The 21,286-nt window shown below is 41.4% G+C and overlaps 1 protein-coding gene across 1 annotated transcript in view; it reads right to left on the minus strand.

Annotated features, from left to right (window-relative positions):
• Positions 1-21,286, minus strand: part of LOC311241979 (uncharacterized protein) — a gene marked incomplete at both ends in the record, with an annotated part of 105,032 nt that overhangs the window by 59,041 nt on the left and 24,705 nt on the right. The window contains 7 exons of the mRNA XM_084330934.1: positions 4,447-4,557; positions 9,061-9,316; positions 10,895-10,959; positions 12,843-13,296; positions 15,575-15,698; positions 19,106-19,216; positions 20,418-20,513. Coding sequence (XP_084187060.1) covers positions 4,447-4,557; positions 9,061-9,316; positions 10,895-10,959; positions 12,843-13,296; positions 15,575-15,698; positions 19,106-19,216; positions 20,418-20,513 — 1,217 coding nt within the window. The remainder of the gene's footprint in view (positions 1-4,446; positions 4,558-9,060; positions 9,317-10,894; positions 10,960-12,842; positions 13,297-15,574; positions 15,699-19,105; positions 19,217-20,417; positions 20,514-21,286) is intronic.

Consider the following 21,286-nt stretch of genomic DNA (forward strand, 5'->3'; position numbering starts at 1 on the left):
GGTTGGCTATTTTAAGCTTGTGTGAATTGTTTATGCTTTGGTTGGTACTGAGCGAATTGCGTGGATGAACGGATCTTGAAAGGCACGGCTCCCGTGAGGGCCTTGAACGTCGCATTAGAGCTGGCTAAAGCTAGTTAGCTTGCATGCCGTTGTTTTGTGGCGTTTGAGGGCGGCAGATGTCACGTTTCGAGTTTTGAGGACGATGTTGGGGAAGGGGTAGATAACGTGATAGATAACGTGATAAATGTCGTGGCAGATTATGAATATCGTGGCAGATTTATGAATGTCGTGGCAGAATTTGGTTGTTATAGCAACGTTAACAGCCGCTTCGGTTGCCACTGCGCATGCGCGGTACAACGTGGATGGGGTCTCGTGCATTCGGAATAGTTCGCTCAGAGGATAGAAATAACTGGTAAGAGGATATTCTGCATTATGTAATATGGTTGTATTTGTATATTGTGCATTGTATTTTTGTGTAAGCAGGGGAAGGGATGTAACATGTATAGTGGTTAGGTTAGGGGTGATAGTCAGTAAGGGTTTACTTAGGGTGCAAACAATACAGTGAGCCTATTGAGGAGGAATGAAATAATGGATACATTGCCTATGATAAATCTGGGGTTCACAATCCGGCTAGACATATACTAAGATTGTAGTATTGTCTGTGATGCACAGGGATATATTTTTAACCAGGGGGGAAAGACTAGGGATTGATTAAAAATCAGTACAGCTCAATACACACAATTGTTAAGGGCATGCAGACCAAAGGAAGACTTTTGTCTTGTTTACATCAGGGTCCCCCAGTTTCACACGTGTATGAGGAAAAGAGCATTTAAAACTAACCACTATAAATGTTATGCTAGCTTGAATTAAGATGCTTGTATAGAATGCATTGATGTTGAAATGTCAGATGTTGATACTTGTTATAGCTTTAATAACACTGAAGATTTAAATAGGATAATGTTTATATTATTTGCTAAATGTTTTTGTAGTGGAATTTGATACAAGCCCGGTTGTGAAGCAGGATAATTTACTGATGCTTGTTTTAGATTGTTAAATCTTTAATACACTGTTAATATGGTTAGGACATGTGTTTATGCTTGTTTTAGATTGTTAAATCTTTAATACAGTGTTAAAATGTTGACACAAGCCTCCGACTTGTAGGATAATTTATTGATGGAGGCTTGCTGAAGATGACAAATTTTGACATGATTGTTTTTATTAATCCTTAATAATTTTATACGCTGGGGAGGGGGTTGGCCTTCTCCCTGGGAATGTGTGATTAATTCAAAAACCTGGGGGCGGCTTGCCTCTGGGAAGATGAGAAGTGTGATTAACCATTTAATGATTTACAGATGAGGGTTATTTCATGAAGTGAGGAGATAGGGTCTTTGTGTCAAAAGCCTTTATGCTCAGGGGAGACTGTATGCATGGAGAGACGAAAGTGAGGAGGTGATATTGCCCGGGGGGTAGGAATCCGTTTGAGGCAGTAAACGGCCCAGGGGGGTCGTGTGTACAGCTGCTTACAATAGCTGTTCTTATATGACAGGATGACGTGAGATTAGATGCAACAGGAGAGAGAGGTCAGAGGTGAAGATGCAGGAGACAGTTGTAGAGTGAGAGAACAGTTGGCAGTTATTTTTATGACAGGGGAAATGTTGAGACAGGAAGCGTGCTAATACAGAACACAGCTGATGGAGGAGTGAGCACAGTAATTGAATTAGGATAGCCAGCTCAGATGAGGTTAATTACATTGGGGGGCTACCTGTTTGATTAGAAGGATTAGCTTTGGCTCTCAGGACACTGGGTATGTTTTGGGGTCTATCGCTGAGGGGGTTCCCAGACTTCCTCTGGATGTGAGGAGTAGAAGATACAGTGAGAACTGTATGGTGAGAAAGTGTGAATTGTATTAGCCAGGGATGAGTGTAGCCTGATGAGAGAGTAGAAGAGATGAGAGCAGGAAGGAAGGGAAACTAACGTTGTCTGTGGACCTGAGTGATGATTAATGAGTTAAATGTGTGTGTTGAATGAGAGAGTTTGGATGCATGAGTGAAACAAGCGTGAATGGCTTTGTTTATGAGTGTTTACCTAGAAATGTGAGGATGAGCTGAGTGTCTTTTGATTTCAGTGGGTGCTTGAGCGGGGGATGGGCCCCATGTTCTGCCTTACATTACCCATACACACACACACACACACACACACAGACACACACACACGCAGACACACACACACACACACACACACACACAGACACACACAGACACATTCACACGATTTGGTCACACATGCATACACACACACAACTTAGCTTTCACTTAAGGTGAAACTAGTCTTAAAAATAACAAAATGTGTTTAGGTAAGGAGTGTATCGAACCACTTGGGTTATACCATTATCATTTGTTTCATATCATCTGTTTTACTGAAGGAGTTTGTCTTTATTACTTTCATTTGATTTGATTTCTGTTGAATGTTTTGTAGGGATGAGGTATTGAAGTTACATTTTTAGATTTCTTTTCTATTTTTAATCTATGTTGTGTGGCCTGAATGGGTGTGGATGGAGCCTGTAGAAAGAGAATGTGCTGGCTTAAGAGGTGTCAAAGTCACTGACATGTGTGAATGGTACGGTTGCGTGATGAGATGTGTTGATTTACTGTTTTGGTTATGAAAGCGTTAGATGTAGAGTTTTGATTTCTTTTCTTTTCGTTCTAAATAACCATTAGGGTGGTCTGCGGTTGGAGCTGGTTAATTTCATTTGATTTTCACATCTGTTGGAATGTTTTTTTGATTATTTGCCTTTTGTTTGTTGTTTCTCTATGATCTGGTGAGAGGACGGTTGAGGCGTAAGGATACATTGGGACAGATCGATGGCAGTTAAGTGGTCCCATTACGTTTTGCATAATGATTAACCATTTGGCGTCTCTTGAGAAATATTTGACATATTGTATAAGGAAAATTTGTTCTGTGTTTTTGTTCCCTTGCAGTTCAGTCGGAGAGGGAGGATGGACCATCACAAGTGGAGGGATCATGGGGAAAATGTGTAGGAATACATTTCATTAGATTATGACACGATGGTGTGAACCCGTTCAGTCAGTTCCTGTGGGAGATTGTTGGATTATGAAGAGAGGTCGCTTGGGACGCTACCCCTCCTTCAGTATAGCCCCGGATACGAAGGCCGGGGGTTTGAGATAAACCTCCAGACTGACAGAGTCGTTCGTCTGTAGATCCATGAAAATACAGTCATGGGACAGAATATGACAAGGTCCAGGCCTAAAAACATTGGCTTCAGCTGAGGCTGGCCGACATGGGGTGGAGGGGGGGGGGGGGCGAAAACGGTCGGAGACTGTGCAACCAAAGCGTTGAACAAGGGCCTCTGTGTGATTGATTGGGTATGTTGAACGGGAGGTGACTGAACGGTAACAACTGGTATAGATTATGACACAACGCAAGAGTACTGAACTAAACACATACACATAGGTAGGAGATTAGGTGTAGGTTATGGCCGGTAATTTCTGGTGAACATTTTTTTTTTCTCCCTTGGGTGCTGCTCCGCCCTCCCTGTCCGTCTGTGCGCAGAGGTGGTAAGGTTTATGTCCATAGGGATGTTCATAAAAGGGGGGAGAGGTGAGAAGACCAACTGAGTTGATTATGCAAAATGTGATTGGGCTGACTTGGGAAAAGGATTAGCAGGAGTAGGGAGGAGGTGGGCACTCCGAACCTCTACTCCTCAACAGGCGGCGGTGGAATCGGAAGATTCCCTGGGCACGTTAAATCAATTCTATAGTGCTGGGGAGAAACTGAAGGCCCTCGTGTCTGGCAAGGTGACCAACATCTTACTGTGTTACCGTCTAGTCGGCCCAGATAACGTCGCATGTAATGTATATGTGGGCACTGGGTGGTAGGTGGACGACGGTCCAAACCTAGTAGTGGGGCAGTGCGCCGGAAGGGGCACAGCACCTGCTTTGAACAGGCCAGGCTGGTGAAAACGGTCAAAGTTTCCATACCCAAAGCAAGTGGGATGGGGAGCAGACCGTAGGTTTCAAAACTGAGTGGCTGGGAGGTACTACGGACCTCAGCTGCTTGGGGTCCTGACTTGATGATGGACTATGAGATCTCTATCGACTGCGTCACCGGTCGGTCCGATGAGCATTATGACCCTGCTTATAGTCACAGAAACGCAGGAAGTGGGACTGTGAGTGACTGGACAGTATGGGCATAAATGCGTCGGGCTCAATGTACAGTCAGGCCACAATAAGCCGAAACCGAATGCGTTAGTAGGCGAGTTGTGCTTCTGTGATCAGCAGGTTTGAAAAGAACCACTGGGAAGCAGAGGGATGAGGGGTGTCAGTTCAGAGGAATCTGAATTGTCTCTCCTAAGATTGGAAAGGGACCCAGCCTTAAACTGCACCTGAAGGTAAAATAAGGGGACTTCTTATGTTCATGTGAGGAGACCTTAGCCTGGAAGTGGAGGCCTGTATCCTTGGTTGGGTGAGAGGGGGTCCAGTGTAGGCGGCAATGCGGCCCTGAAAAAGCCGGTTTCCCCACACGTGGTATCTCCTGATCCTGGAGGGGAGAGGTGCATCTAAGTAGGGAAAGGAGTGCATCCGAACGGGAGGAGGGTACTCTTAACTGGAAGGAGGTTAAAAGGGTCAAAGCGAAGAAAAAGAAAAAAAAAAAAAATTAATGTAAAATGAATTCTGTGATTGTGATACTAATGTATGTTTCTCTCAACCAGATCATCTAAAAAAAATGTGGAAACAGACTTTCATATAACTTAAGAAAATTGGGTTTTAGAATTTGTGATTATTATACTTTAATGTGTAATGTTTAGATTACATTGTTTTAATTGTTTTCAACAAATAAGCCTCTGGCTGTGAGCCCAGAGGAACAAAGCCTGATGATAGTAGGTGGTAAACACTGTTTCATTAAGGCAGAATAGGTTAATTGGGGATCTGGATGAATGGGTCACCAGGATTCCCCGGGAGGGGGCCATAGTCAGGGGAATGTGGGGGAGAAAAGAAGAAGACAAGAAGAAACTAATTGATGATATGTACCAAAGAATAATGAAAAAAAAAGAAAATATGAGAAAAAAGAAAAATTGAGAAAAATTGGGAAAAATATGATTTTTATTATTATAATGTATGGTTAGTATGAAAATCAAGTCAATATACAGTATATGACAATGTGAATTGCCAAAGTGGGGAATGTGGTAATATTGCCTTGGAATTTCATAATTAATATGTGTGAATAAATTAGAGAACCATACTGCAAAAAGGAATGTGTGCCCTTTCAACAGTAGAGGGTGTTTTAAGTGATACTGGTGTTACAGAAATAGTCAATAAACCCCCACTCAAGCAATGACTAATTTAGAGAACAAACAACACACAGTATGTAAATGTAGAAGCAGAGACAGCTGGGTTGAACACAGGGCAGACCAGTTTAGACTTGTTGAAGCATGGACACTAACTCACAGACAAAGTAATCTATTAATCAACTGTTTAGTATCAAAAGGTCTCATATGATGTCTGGTATCAGTCTAAGAAAGCACTGACTGTACTGGGATGATATTAGACATCTATAGCCATATAGAAGGAATGTTAAAGTTGGGACCTGTTGGGACAGAACCATCAGGAAGACCATGACGGGGGCCACTAGCGGCCCCCTCTGGGTATTGAGTCAAGATCCACACAGGAGATCAAAGGGGTAACCAGCCCCAACAGGAAGAAAACACCAACCCCCCACAAGAGATCAACCCCCACAAGAAGACGCTGGATTGGACCAGCCATATGTATTATTGGCTAGAAATTATAGTATATAGGAGGGCCCTAAATGATAATTCGAGAGCTCTCAGACCGGGACCACCAAAAGGGGGTCTGGGGGCTCCGCCACCGCTTCACCACCCAGAGACTACTGTGAGCTGATTGCATTTTACGTGAGTAAATCATGGGAAACACCAATGGTTGTTTATAGATTAGAGTAATGTACAGATCCCTGATCTGTAAACCAGATTTACTCATGTATAATGTGTACAGTAAACCATGTATGTTCAAATTATGTTAACCAAGTGACTGTTTGATGTGCAGTATTTAGGTTTGAGATGCAAACCTGATTGTGATATTTCTGTACAGCAGCCATGTTGATGTTTTCTGATAAATCCTTTGTTCTATTCACCTTGGACTCCTGGCTCTGATCAAATAAATCAGCTGAGTTGAACTACAATTCTGGTTTGTCTGGCCTACACGTTTTATTCCTCATCTGCTAAGTCAGAATGAGGAGACCAACAATTCTATCAGTATGAATCTTTCCTCCTCCTTCCAGATAGTCAATCTCATTGTAATTGTGCTACAATAACCTCAAATTATTGTAGAAAGTCTGTGGGAATTTACTACATTATCTTTCAAAAGAGACCAGGCTTATGCGTGTGCTAAGCATAAAGTATAAAGATAAGCTTTGCAAAAAAAGTATGCAGTCCTCAAGTTCAAGTAAAAAAAATTGCCACTTTTCTGGGTGCATGTTAAGAAGTTAAAACAATAAGGCATCTTTGAGTAAACTTTGAGTAGAGATTCAAGATACAAGAGGTGTATTCATCACATACATAAGACATAGTAAAATGAAGGTGGCCATGCCCGCTTCGATTGTGCAAAGTATCATTAAGAATCTTGAGGCTGGGGCCAGCATGTCCTCTTTTTTGGAAATCAAAATATGGTCACCCTAAGCTATGTGTCAGCAGCAGGTAGCTAGGTAGCTAGCAGGCAGCTATGTGTCAGCAGAAGGTAGCTAGGTAGCTGGCAGGCAGCTATGTGTCAGCAGCAGGTAGCTAGGTAGCTAATAGGCAGCTATGTGTCAGCAGAAGGTAGCTAGGTAGCTAGTAGGCAGCTATGTGTCAGCAGCAGGTAGCTAGTAGGCAGCTATGTGTTAGCAGCAGGTAGCTAGTAGGCAGCTATGTGTTAGCAGCAGGTAGCTAGGTAGCTAGCAGGCAGCTATGTGTCAGCAGCAGGTAGCTAGGTAGCTAGCAGGCAGCTATGTGTTAGCGGCAGGTAGCTAACAGGCAGCTATGTGTTAGCAGCAGGTAGCTAGGTAGCTAGCAGGCAGCTATGTGTCAGCAGCAGGTAGCTAACAGGCAGCTATGTGTTAGCAGCAGGTAGCTAGGTAGCTAGTAGGCTTGGGCGGTAACCTTTTTTTCATACCGTTATACCTTTATCACATAATACCCCGGTGCACGGTATTTGACGGTATGACTTTCATTTTCACCAGCGGGGGGCGGGGGGCGGGGGGGTTGCAACCCGTGTTACCAAGTAAACAAATCATCGTCAGCTCTCAGATTGGTAGTCAGAAGCCTGCACCGTTAGCGTTACTGCGTTAGCATCTAGCCTTGGCAGACTATTTGATTCGTTAAGGGCTCGAAATTGCATGAGTTTTGGTCATATGCTCCCGAAATGCTCCCGTTGTTTGGCTACTTCTATGTGCAGTGAAAACTACTCGAATGCTTTATAACCTAGTCATTGATTTAGTTCAGGGTAATCTAAGATTAGCCGCAGAGCTAACGCTAGTTAGCGTGAGCTAACGCTAGCTAATCAAGCTCAGTAGCTCACAGAGAGATAAACAGCTGACAGCGGATAGTACAGGACGATACAAATACAATAAAAAGGCGGGTGGGGGCTGTTGTGTAAACCTTGTACTCTTTAGTTCACATATAATAAGAGACGGATTATTTGCTTGCTCCACCAGTGCACCACTCCACAACAACACACACCAACTCTCGTCACAACGCTTTACGGTATTTTCACAGCACTGTCGCAACATTACTGTAAAACGTGAACACCGTTGTGACCCACTCGGTCCACTAGACTGGTCTCGCCCTCTGCTGGCGCGTGTGTGCACTACACTCCCGTGTGTGCACTACACTCAAAACTATGTTTCACTGTAATAGAAGCTGAAGCGCATCTGTGATTTTGACGGTGACGGACGGTATTGATTTTCAATACCGTCGGTATTTCTAAATACCCCGGTATATCGTAATACCGTTATACCGCCCAAGCCTAGTAGCTAGCAGGCAGCTATGTGTCAGCAGAAGGTAGCTAGGTACCTAGCAGGCAGCTATGTGTCAGCAGAAGGTAGCTAGGTAGCTGGCAGGCAGCTATGTGTCAGCAGCAGGTAGCTAGGTAGCTAATAGGCAGCTATGTGTCAGCAGAAGGTAGCTAGGTAGCTAGTAGGCAGCTATGTGTCAGCAGCAGGTAGCTAGTAGGCAGCTATGTGTTAGCAGCAGGTAGCTAGGTAGCTAGCAGGCAGCTATGTGTCAGCAGCAGGTAGCTAGGTAGCTAGCAGGCAGCTATGTGTTAGCGGCAGGTAGCTAACAGGCAGCTATGTGTCAGCAGCAGGTAGCTATGTAGCTAGCAGGCAGCTATGTGTCAGCAGTAGGTAGCTAGGTAGCTAGCAGGCAGCTATGTGTCAGCAGCAGGTAGCTAATAGGCAGTTATGTGTTAGCAGCAGGTAGCTAGGTAGCTAGCAGGCAGCTATGTGTTAGCAGCAGGTAGCTAGGTAGCTAGCAGACAGCTATGTGTTAGCAGCAGGTAGCTAGGTAGCTAGCAGGCAGCTATGTGTCAGCAGCAGGTCTTTGTGTACTCGCGCAAACCTGTTATGCGCATAACAAGCATGCGTGTCACTAGAGGGTTTGATAGACAGCTTGCTCGTTCCAATCATTTGACTTGTTTGTTCGTTTGATTGGATGTCGTTGTTTTAGCTCCTGCCCCTTACCGGAATGATTTTTTTAAATGGTCTTATTTTTTTCATACTATTGATTACAATCAAGATATAATAAGAAATATAAAATATTGCCAAAAAACAGCAACGGCTTTTCGCTCATAGAATGTGCAAATTGAGATGTGCTTTGATTATGAAATATTTTTTTACGGAACTGTGCATTACCACGAGCGGCGAACAAATAAAAATAAAATGAAATACTGTTCAGTATCTCGCAAAATAACAATAGAAAAGCAAGTGTAAAATAACACGATACATATTGTGAATCGTGAAAACGTGGGTGTTGTTGGGTGGTGTGGCACTGACTTGTTGTGTTGGATGCACTGGCGGAAGCATTTCTTCAGACGTTTGATCCTGGTCTGACACTGTTCCACCGTCCTCATGTAGCCGCGCTCCACCATCTTCTGCGAGATCATGGTGAAGACGTGGCGATTCTTCAAGCAGCCTTTCAGAACCCGCTGCACTGAGTCTTTCCCCCAGATGTCCAGCAGGCAGAGAGTCTCTTCGTCCGACCAGGGGACCTTTGTGTCAGTTATTACAGGACAAGCAGGCTCCCGAAGATCTAAAATGTATATAATAAAATAATATTATTACTTTCAACAAAAATTTCAACATTTTCAACAAGAGAAATTGACATTCCCTAATGGATATTAAAGGTGTGTACTAGGGATGTCCGATATTATCGGCCGATATTGGCATTAAAATGTGATATTCGAAATTATCGGTATACATATATTTTTTTTTACAGTTATTTAACCTTTATTTACCCAGGCAAGCAAGTAAGAACAAATAATGATTTTATTTATTGTCAAAAGTATGCATAATGTTGTGTTAATTCCACGACAAGAGATATGTAATGTTAATTACCTGAAATTATTCCGTTTGGGGGGGGGGGGGGGGGGGGGACCCTGCATATATTAGGTATCGGTATATAGGTATCGGTTGACAATATCGGTATAGGTAAAAAAGCCAATATCGAACATCCCTAGTGTGTACATAAATGAAAACGTATGTGTCTGATAAGGAAATAGGGATATGTGTAAATGTGTAAATGTACTCATGGCCAGTACAGAGAGACTCAGAAGGAACTTCTATCCCCAGTCCATCAGGATGCTCAATGACAATGACACTATGTAACAACCCATCATCTACACTCACTGCACACACATCCACATGTACACACTCACTTTAAACAAACACTCACCTTACCACTCACTTTACCCACTTTATATTTATCTATTATTAAAGAGATTTGCACTACATTCATACCTCATTTGCACCCTACCCTACGTTTTGTACCTCATCTGATTTCTGCATCGTACCTCCCTGTTACATGTATATTGACTGAACATTCCTTTACCTACCTTTTACTTACTTATTTTTTTACTATATGTGTAGCACACTCTCAGGGGCTCATACAGAAACAAACATTCCATCATAAAGTATTCTGTATTTTGTTGTGACAAATAATAAACAAACTTGAACTTGAATTTAAATGTATGTGTCTGATATGGATATATTAGAAGATTGAATAATTGGTTCATATAAACGTAGATAATGTATGAAAAAGCTAAATTGTATATTATGCTGTATTGTATTATGAATTGATTAGAAGTATGTTGTATTGTATTATGAATTGATTAGGAGTATGTCTTGTTGTATTGTATTATGAATTGATTAGGAGTATGTCTTGTTGTATTGTATTATGAATTGATTAGGAGTATTTCTTGTTGTTTTTCATTTGTCTGTATGCCATGTGGATGTCTGTATACAGTCTGTAACTGTATTTTATGTGTTATGGACCCCAGGAAGAATAGCCACAGCACTGCTGTGGCTAATGGGGTTCCAAATAAACTTAAACATAGGACTTGACTGTCTATATGGAGGGTTTCTGAGTATACTTAAAGGGGAATTCCACTCTGGGTCTCTTGTATTTGTAAAAATGTTGTTTTACTAGAGAATAAATTCACACCCTCTGCAGCCAATGTTCCCGAGCAGAGATCGGCCACATAGAAAGAATGAATCAGTTGAATGTTAATGTGGAATTCCCCTTTAAGTTGAATTCAGAACAGAGTTTTAGAGCTCAAATCTAGCATCACAAATGTGTCATAATATAAGACAGAAGAACAAAGACACCCACCTGTGTATTCTCCCCAAATGGAGATGAGAGGAGAATCTCCAGAACTCTCAAGTTCCACAGAGTCCCTGAAAATGTTCAAAACAGAGACAGGTTGTAATAAAACAAGTACACAGAGAATAAGAGAAGGGGTGAGCGATCACTGGTTAAAACCTCAGCGTGGTAATATATTATATATTATATATATTCATCCATTCATTGCACAATCCACATTTCTACGATATTTTTGGTCACAGCCACTCTGACATTCCTGATTTACTTACTTTTACTTGTTTAATAATCTCAAATATTTTAATTTGGGCCTATACGTTTAAAGGCTGACAACAGAGTACTATTTTGTTATCAGTTGATTTAGATACTGCTACTAGACTTCTTTAAAACAGATGTGTATTTCAGTATGTGCCGTAAATCTGTAAGACGGTAAAACAGAATGATTTAAAGAAATCATCCATACATTCCCGTTTTATACCGTGGTGAATATGAGTATAGTTTTAGAGTAATCCTGTCTAATCCCAGAAAACTACGCTATGCAGCAATACGTGCAATTCACTAAAGAAATTTCTGTTTCTCGCTACTATTTCGAAATCACATCTATATTATCGGTATTATGTTTCATCATGAATGCATGAAAGGGTGGGTGGGGGTGGTAGTTTTTTGATGCTTTGATCGTGACCAACGGCACACGTTGTGGAGTAACGTTACACACATATATTGTGATCGAAGTTAAGTCATGGTTGGATCACAGCAGGCCTTACCTTCACTAGGATGTACCCCAAAAAGAATATTCCAATTATCTGATTGCGAGTCATAGTATTGGTGTCGATCGTGTCGCCAACATAATCCGCCACACATCATGCACCGGGAGCATTTCACGCTTCTCAATCCGATTGGGACAACCGATCCCCTTGCCCGACCAATAAAAATCCGACCGGCCAAGATATAATGTTTCAAAGGGTGCTCGATACTGCCACCTGGGTGGATGCGGCCGGTATTGCACTTTGGCATTCTCAGGATGATTCCCCATGTTAACCCAGATGTCCGTGTGCCTGTAATGAATGGGAATACCGAATAAAAGAAATAACGATGAAAACCCGACTATACTCGGGTCTGGCGCTGAACGGTTGGCGAATTAACCCGACTATCATCGGGTCCGGCGCTGATTGAGTTAAGGGGCAATAGCTTTCCATGTGACAATTTTTTTTTTCGTGTTATTGTAAGTATTGATTGTTTACATATTTATGGGTAATTGACAGACCATCTATTTCAATTGTTTATTTATTGTTTTGAGTATGGGGGCAGCAGGCTAGATAAAATGTTCTTCTCCCTGCTCCTTTTCACTCATGCAATGCGCAAATTGAGAGGTGCTTTTATGAAGTATTTTATGGAATTACCACGAACGGAACAAATAAAAATGAAATTAAATACTATTCAGTAACTCGCAAAATAACCGTAGAAAAGCAAAAACGTAAAATACCATGATACATAGTGAAAACGTGTAGAAATATCATGATATGATATTTTGGCCATATCCCCCGCCCTTAAAGGAACACGCCAACATTTTGGGCAATTTGCTTACCGTCTTCTCCAGAGAGAGAGACAAGAAGATAGATACCAGTTTCCTCTCTGTACGTTCAGTAGAAAGCGATCTGGCTGCATGTTAGCCTAGCTTAGCACAATGAATGGAAGCGGACATGAGCGGTTAGCCTTCGGGAGAGGTGTTAGTTGGACAAGGCCATGTCCGCTTCCATTCATTGTGCTAAGCTAGGCTACCGTGCAGTCAGATAGCTTTCTACTGAACGCAGAGAGGAAAACTGGTATCCATCTTCTTGTCCCTCTCTGGAGAAGACGATAAGCTAATTTCCCAAAATGTGGGCGTGTTCCTTTAAAATGTCAATGAAGTAATACGTCTTCACGAGTAATACGTTTATATTCCAAAGGAGGATGTTCTCACAGAAAGAGGGATGCCTCCGCGGGCTGCACTGAGGGATTCTCTGAACTACCGCTCAGCTTCCTCTTCCTCGCTGCCCTTCCTCCCCTCAGGCTCTCACTGGTCGTGGAGACTGCGGCCTCAGCGGATGGCGAAAGGTCAACGCCGGGTGTCGCTTGAAACGTGCCGTCCGCGTTTTGCTCTCTCTTCTCTTGCAGAAGGCCACCGGGCACGCTCCCGACTTTCAACCAGAGACCACGTTTCTCCCTGAGTCCGTATCTGGGTCTGTCCGCCAGACTCCTCCCGTCGCTTTCCGGACGCTCCTGGTCGATTGGAATGTCGGAGTTTTCCTCTTTCTTCGGGCAAGGCGCATCGTCCGGGGCACACGAGGGCAAGGCGGCGGCGGTCGCCAGTCTCATCAGGGGTGACAGGGACAGGGAGGAGAGGATGCAGTCGTCCATGGGCAGTAAACTAGGATCTGCAACGACGAGATGAGACGTGAGACTCTCGTCTGGTTCGACGACCATTATGTTTCAAAGATGAGGGAAAGTGAGCTTGATTGATTGATTGAACATTTTATTAACAGATTGCAGAATGGGTACAATACACTACAGTACGGCTCAATACACACAATTGTTTTTAATTTTTTTGATCTACTTTTTCTCCCCATTTTTCTATTTTTCTCGCTTCCCCAATTTCGTATTGTCCAATTCTACCCTCCCCTGTCTCGAACGCTGTTGGCCATGCCTCCCACAAGCCGGCTGCAATGTGGACGAAGCCTTGCATCACGTGCCCCCGCCGGTACTCGAGGAGGCAGCCGTCACATCTTTTCACCTGAACAGCGCGATCTCTCAGCGGCGAGGGTCTGCGTGGGAGGGACACGCCGCCCTCCTCGCTTCCTGATTCTACTGCGCAGGCGCACCAACCGACCTGTAGGAGTCGCTGTCCACAACGTCCGATCCCCACCCACCAGCTTCCCACCCCCTAATACTGCCAATTGTATTAGTATGAACGACCAGCCAAGCTGGTAGCAACGCCGAGAGCTGGGCTCGAACCCAGCATCTCCTGCGTTGGTGGCGAGCGCCTTGCCCACTGCGCCACCTATCCGCCCCAATACACACAATTGTTAAGGGGATGCAGACCAGAGAAAGACTTTCGTCTTGTTTACATCAGGGTCCCCCATTTTCAATTCATAACATTTATGACATACACGACATACATAACAGTACTGTATGTACATAACAGTACATACAGTACTGTTACATCCAGACATTTATGACATACAAGATATACAAATATACAGTACTGTCTATTTACAGAGTTTCTAAAAGAGAATATATACTTTGCATTGGGGGGGGGGTTTGGACATTTACCGGGGCCAGTTTCGAATTGCGGCCTCACGTAGGTGCTTTTTTAGAGCGGTTTTGAAGGTGGGTAGGGATTCACATTATTTTACGGCTGTGGATAGGGCATTCCACATTGTTGTGGCATAATTGCGAAACGTGTTTAGTCCCTTGTTTGAGCCGAATCTGGGTTGGATATGATTTGTGGAACTCCCTCTGGTGTTGTGGTCGTGGTATTCATTGACCTTTGGGAAGTATTTCGACATGTACATGGGAACCTTAGTGGTGTAGTGTATCTTGTAGACCAGGCCCATTGCAAGTTGCTGTACTCTGTCGTCTACTCTAAGTCATCCTAGGTTGTCAAAATGGGCAGGGGTGAGGTGGGTTTTAGGAGTAAGGTCAAGCAGTACTCTGACCAGTTTGTTTTGTGATGTTTGTAATCTTGTTTTTTGTGCCTTTGAGGTGCTTTTGTACCATGAGGTGCAAGCATAGTCGTAGTACCCTTGAATGAGTGCTCCTGTTATAGTCTTCAGGGTATTCTTGTTTACCAGAGGAGATCCGGTACAAGAATCTTGTTCGTTGGTTGACTTTTTTGATTACATTGGTTGCCATTTTGTCACAGGAAAGATTTGCCTCTAGGATGGAACCCAGGTATGTAATTTCATCTTTCCTTGTGACAATATTGTCACCCACTGAAAGCATTCCTCTGTGGCACTGGTCTCACACAAAGTGCCCTGTGTGAGTTGAATGAGTGACATTAACAGTTTATGATGTACTTTGCCTCTAGAAAATGTATTAGATTCAAATGTATTGTCATTATACAGCACAAGTACAGTAGCCTACAATGAAAAGAGGTTTGGCTTCCAACCAGAGTGCAAATGTAACTCTAAAGTGCAATAGTAATATACAATGTACAGGTGATTAAACTGGGTATAAAATATAAAATGAGTACTACTGAGTAATAGTGCTTATCAGATGTATGTACAGAGTTGTAGTATTAATATGTACAGTGATACAGGTATAAAGACACTATAGTAGTAAGTCGTAGCAGGCCAGCAGCGTAACAAGTAAGATATGTACATATATAGATAATAGTATCTACAGATATGTAACAAGGATTATATGCAGGTATGTACAGACAGATGTGGATATATATATATATATATACATACGGTAAGAATAAATATATATATATATACAGCATTATTGTACATGCTGTAACTGGACTGGTGTATTTATGTTCTGCACTTTGACAATCTGTACTGCATAATGGGACAAGAGCATATTTCAGGAAAGGCAACATATATAATTGAGAGATAATAAGGACACTGTATTGATGCTTCATGCCTTAATTCATCAGCGCTTGTTTTAAGCCTAAAAAGATGATAATTACGGTGCGACATTATGAACTACCTTTCTCCTGAACGTGACCCATATTCCTGTGGTGTTCAAGTACAGCCTTTATATCTTCTGGAGGAGAAAAGGATTGTAAACAGGCATCCAGCAGTGTCGGCGTTTCTCCAAGCCAGGCCACCATCTGAAGTAGAAGTAGAAAGCTTTATTGTCATTAAGCACAATACAGTACAACAGAATTAGTTTGTGCAGCACCTAGAAACACTAAACTTCGTCAGGGTTTTTCGTACAGACGTTCGAACCTTCGTTTTTAATAATAAAAAAATAACAATAATTTTTTTTTATCATTATTATTTTTTTTAAATAAATATCTTCAAACTAAATCCTCAATTTGAATAAAGTGATTAATCTCATTAAATGAGTCTTTTTATTTGATTAAATCAACTTTATTTAATGAATATAACTCATCAGTTTTAATACTATAATATTAGTGTAGCCTAATCTTTATCTGCAACTGTGAAGAAAACCCCCATTGGTTTAAACAGAATGAATAGACACATAAAAAATATATATTAAAAAATAAAAATAAAGAAAATTATAATAATTTATAAAAAAAAATTAATTTGAATGTTGATTTAGAATTCGAATGCCAACATAACGAACGAAGGTCCGAACGTTCGGGCTCAGCCCTACTACACACACACTACCAGAGACATACATTCCATACACACACTACCATACATACATTAGTGTACCCATACTCAGGGTGCGAATCATGGGGGAGCTGGGGGAGCCATGGCTGCCCTATATGAGACATCAGCCCCCCTGAAAACATGATTTGTGAATTTTTGGGGGGTCTCTAAAATACCGACAATAAATGCTATTTTTGCCATGCATTTCAAATTTTTCTGTAATTTTCGGTATCGTCATCGTCGTGTATAATAATAAAATTAGGCTATTTTGATGTATGATTAATGATTTGCGCACTAATTCACCATAATAGACAATAGCATAACTCTATGGGGTTGCGGCACTGCAGATATACCCTACTCGTAATAGATGGCTATTCTTGCGTTTACCATTCGGAGCGTGGCGGCGCTGCAGCCTGCAGGCACAAATAAAACTTCACCCGCCGTTTAAAAAAAAGAAAATACAGGTATTCAGGTCAGATAATGTCAAAAGTTAAACGAAATATCAAAGAACCAAGAGCCTCCTAACCAAAGAGCCTCCTAACCAATTTTGGTTTTACAAAGAAGGCGAAGCAGCCTGCTGCGGGGACTACTTCTGTGACATGCCGATTTTGAGAATTGGGCAGATCTTCACCATCAGGTGCGTGGCGATAATGTTGCATATGCCTACTATAATAATATTAGACTCGATGTGTTTGGTCGTGGACTTGTTGTTCGGTATTGGTTCATCCGTGTGTTTATGTGTAAATAGGACTGTTGTGTGTCACCATCAGGTGGGTGGCGATAACGTTGCATATGCCTACTATAATAATGTTAGACTCTATGTGTTTGGTCGTGGACTTGTTGTTCGGTATTGGTTCATCCGTGTGTTTATGTGTAAATAGGACTGTTGTGTGTGAATTTTAGTGTTGGATCAGAGGGGTTCATCTGAGCATGTGTATGTCAATATGTGCGTCTTCATCATGCATGCAGACCTGTGTGGTGTGGACTATGTGTGGTTCTGTAATGTTACTCCTATAGCAGCAAGCGTCACAGTAAAGTCCTCCCTGTGAGGCACGCGCAGCGCTGCTGACCCCCCCCCCCCCCCCGAAAGAAAAATAATGAGCTCCCCCGAAGACCATGGTATGGTTCGCACACTGCCCATACTCACTATCACACCACACATTCATGTACCCATACCCTCTGCTACAGCTACACATGCACTTATTCACAAGAACATTAAAAAAAACATTGCAAAACATCATACAGTAGAGAAAATAAATATCAGCAGAAGATATTGCACCTTAGAGATGTGTGGATTGGAGTTTAGTCATTTATTATACTGTGAATTTCTCCAGACCTCTCTTGCTCTGGAGAAGATCTATGTGTTTTAGTGCAGTGTTTCCCCTATATGCATTCAGCAGCGGCCGCCACTGCTATGAACTAGACTATTTAAAAAAAAGTATATAAAAAAAAAATATATATATATATATATTATAATTTTATAAAAAAAAATTAATCATTTTATTTGGGCTGTGGGGGGTGCTTAACACTTTCAGAGCTCAAGCTTAACCTTGATTTACCGGTTGAATGCCCACCATCCACTTCAATGTTAGCGTTAATAACGCCTAATCTATGTTTTAAATTATGGCTATGTGTCTAATCTGCCCGTCGCTTATCAATGACTCGTTTTCCAGTCAACATTGTCGAAGCGGATTGTTTTTTTATCGGTTCATTTTCGTTTTATAGCATTTTGAAAAGCCCTCGTTTTCAAGGAAAATAAAAAGATTCCATGATAAAAGACGTTTACTGGAATATTCTAGAATACACAAAAACTTTGTCATTTTTCGGCCTATTTATGAATCGTTTTCAAATAAAAGCTAGATTATCGATAGTATATGTGTACGTATGCACGCTGGAGACGCAAGCTGAAAAATCGATTATCTGATTTCCTCATCAGCGATCGCGCACACACACACACAAATAGGGCAAACGCTGACATCTCAGTGAATACAACTCTGATTATCCCAAGACTGGTAAAATAGATTCCTTACCTCAGATCAGATGTTCTCCAAAAAGATCCTTCCAATTCCTGATCGTCATTCCAAATATCGATCACTACTGTCTACTATCGATTGGCTACTGTGAATATATATTCCAGGCTGATTCCCGTCCCGCGATGACTTCCATGTTGAGCAGACAGCTTGCCAGCTCAAGGAGCCAGCTGGCTCCGCCTCTACATATCGACTGATCTAAGCGACTGACCTGCAGTTACACAGGGATAGACGATAGGGGGCGCTTTTTTCCATTCTGAGCTGCTGGAGGAGCTGCTGTACCAACGGGAGACTCGGTTGATGAAATATGAAATCAGATTGCTAATAAAAAAATAAAAACGCTAATACATGTCTTGGGCATTCAGGCATTGGGCTGATAAAACGTCAAAGGACGTCATGGGCACTGAAAGTGTTAATGTAAAAGACTGACCTGAGGAAAAGGCTGCAGGGAGAAAGCACTGCAGTCTAGTCGATTTTGTGTTTTGAGCACAAAGTTCATCATAGATAGCCTCTTTATTTTGCTCTCAAAGTGCACCAGATTGATGCATTTAACTTTAAAATGTCCCCGGACCCCCCTAGAGGCACAGCACCGCTGCTGATTTTTTTCAGGGGAAACACTGTAGTGACTAAAAAACCAACGTGTAGCGACAAGGACAGGTCTTCCTCGGGGTGTTTCGTTTTTCTCTGCTCTCGTTTTTTGACAGGAAAACCTGTCTGCACTACAATATGTTAGCATATATATTAGCATATATATTTTGATCCTATGCTATGCACTAAATGCACAATTCTAAGCCAATAAAATAAAAGCCTTTTTAACATTTGCTATGATAGGAGTGCATTTGATTTAGTTTATGTTAACAACACAGTACCTGAGTGAAGTCTGGAACAGGAAGCAGTTCCTCTAGTCTGGTGATAAACTCCCACACCAGCATCTCAAGTGCTGTTTCGTACCTGGAGCCAAAGTGAACTGGGAAGATCTCCTTTTAGTCAGAGAGAGAGAGGGAAAGAGCGAGCATCTAGTGTTAAATTAACAACACTAGAGTGTTAAATTAAAGTGTGAATCGACCGACCACACATTTATTCCACTACCTGTCTGTGACAGGTACAAGTCAAGACTCTGATGAGAGATATCGGCTGGTGAACTTGAGAACTGTTAATAACTCTTAATAATAAACACTGTTATGACTATCTGACTCTTAATAATAAACACTGTTTATGACTATCTAACTCTTAATAAAATAATAATAAACACTGTTAGGACCGTCTGACTCTTAATAATAAACACTGTTAGGACTATCTGACTCTTAATAATAAACACTGTTAGGACTATCTAACTCTTAATAATAATAAACACTGTTAGGACTATCTGACTCTTAATAATAAACACTGTTAGGACCATCTGACTCTTAATAATGATAAACACTGTTAGGACTATCTGACGCTTAATAATAAACAGTTAGGACTATCTGACTCTTAATAATAAACACTGTTAGGACTATCTGACTCTTAATAATAAACACTGTTAGGACTATCTGACTCTTAATAATAAACACAGTTAGGACTATCTGACTCTTAATAATGATAAACACTGTTAGGACTATCTGACGCTTAATAATAAACAGTTAGGACTATCTGACTCTTAATAATAATAAACACGGTTAGGACTATCTGACTCTTAATAATAAACACAGTTAGGACTATCTGACTCTTAATAATGATAAACACTGTTAGGACTATCTGACTTAATAATAGACACTGTTAGGACTATCTGACTCTTAATATTAAACACTGTTAGGACTATCTGACTCTTAATAATAAACACTGTTAGGACTATCTGACTCTTAATAATAAACACAGTTAGGACTATCCGACTCTTAATAATAAACACTGTTAGGACTATCTGACTCTTAATAATAAACACTGTTAGGACTATCTGACTCTTAATAATAAACACTGTTAGGACTATCCGACTCTTAATAATAAACACTGTTAGGACTATCTGACTCTTAATAAAAAACACTGCATGGACTCTGGTGCAGTGTGTTACTACGGTTTGGACCATGTACACCATCATCACTATTACTACTGTCTGATTGGATCCTGCCACTCACTACTGTTCACTACTACTACTGTTAGACTGAAGGAGTTGAACTCGTGGATAGAGCCGGCGCGTTATCCCACCTGGAAGAAGTGTTCCCTCTCAGAAGGGTCCTCCAGCAGGGTGTGGACCAGCTCTACGAAGTTGACTTCAGATTCCTCCACCTGGTTAATCATCACCTGTAATACATAGCAATTAGGGCCCCTCTTTAAACGTCTTCACAGATGGTAAGCGACACTCCACCCACAAACCTGACTGGATCCATCCCTACACTTCTCATGTGAATAAAACAGGCAGGCAGGTGCTCTGTGAGTAATGCCAGACGCTCTGTGAGTAATGACAGCCACATGTCATAATGTGGGAAACACAGATTCTACAGATTTGTCTATTAAAGGATCAATAGTCTACCGCAGATTTTGGGCAAATGGTTTAATTTCTTATTATATATTGATTCGACAGTAATCGTTAGTACATAAAAACATAAAACATTTGACACCTAAATTTAAAAGATGTTATTCTGGCAAGGGGCAGGAGCTTAGAAAAATAAAAACGGCATATAATCAAATAATGAGCAAATAGTTGTTTATTCAATGAATGCATGGAGCTGTTCCATCTTATTTCATTTGATACCAACTACTCAGTTCGTACAGATTTCAAGTATTCAAATATCAATGATGAATATTGCATAAGGTTTACACAGTTAAGGCGAGACACCCCAGGTGAATAGGCAACTATACTTTTTTTGTTGATTTTGAGATTGTTATATTTTGCTTCCTAAACATGTCTTCTATGAAACTAGTGACAATAAAACATCAATAACACACATTTAGTTGTTTATTTTACTTCATTTTGCCTTATTGCATCCATAAATGTGCACATATTTAACACTTTGATTGCCTAAGGCTAAATTCATGATATACCATAGGTTGCCGGCTCTATTTGTCTATGGAGA

Source organism: Notolepis coatsorum (assembly GCF_963971535.1).
Source record: "Notolepis coatsorum genome assembly, chromosome: 15".
In the NCBI taxonomy this organism is placed as follows: domain Eukaryota; kingdom Metazoa; phylum Chordata; class Actinopteri; order Aulopiformes; family Paralepididae; genus Notolepis; species Notolepis coatsorum.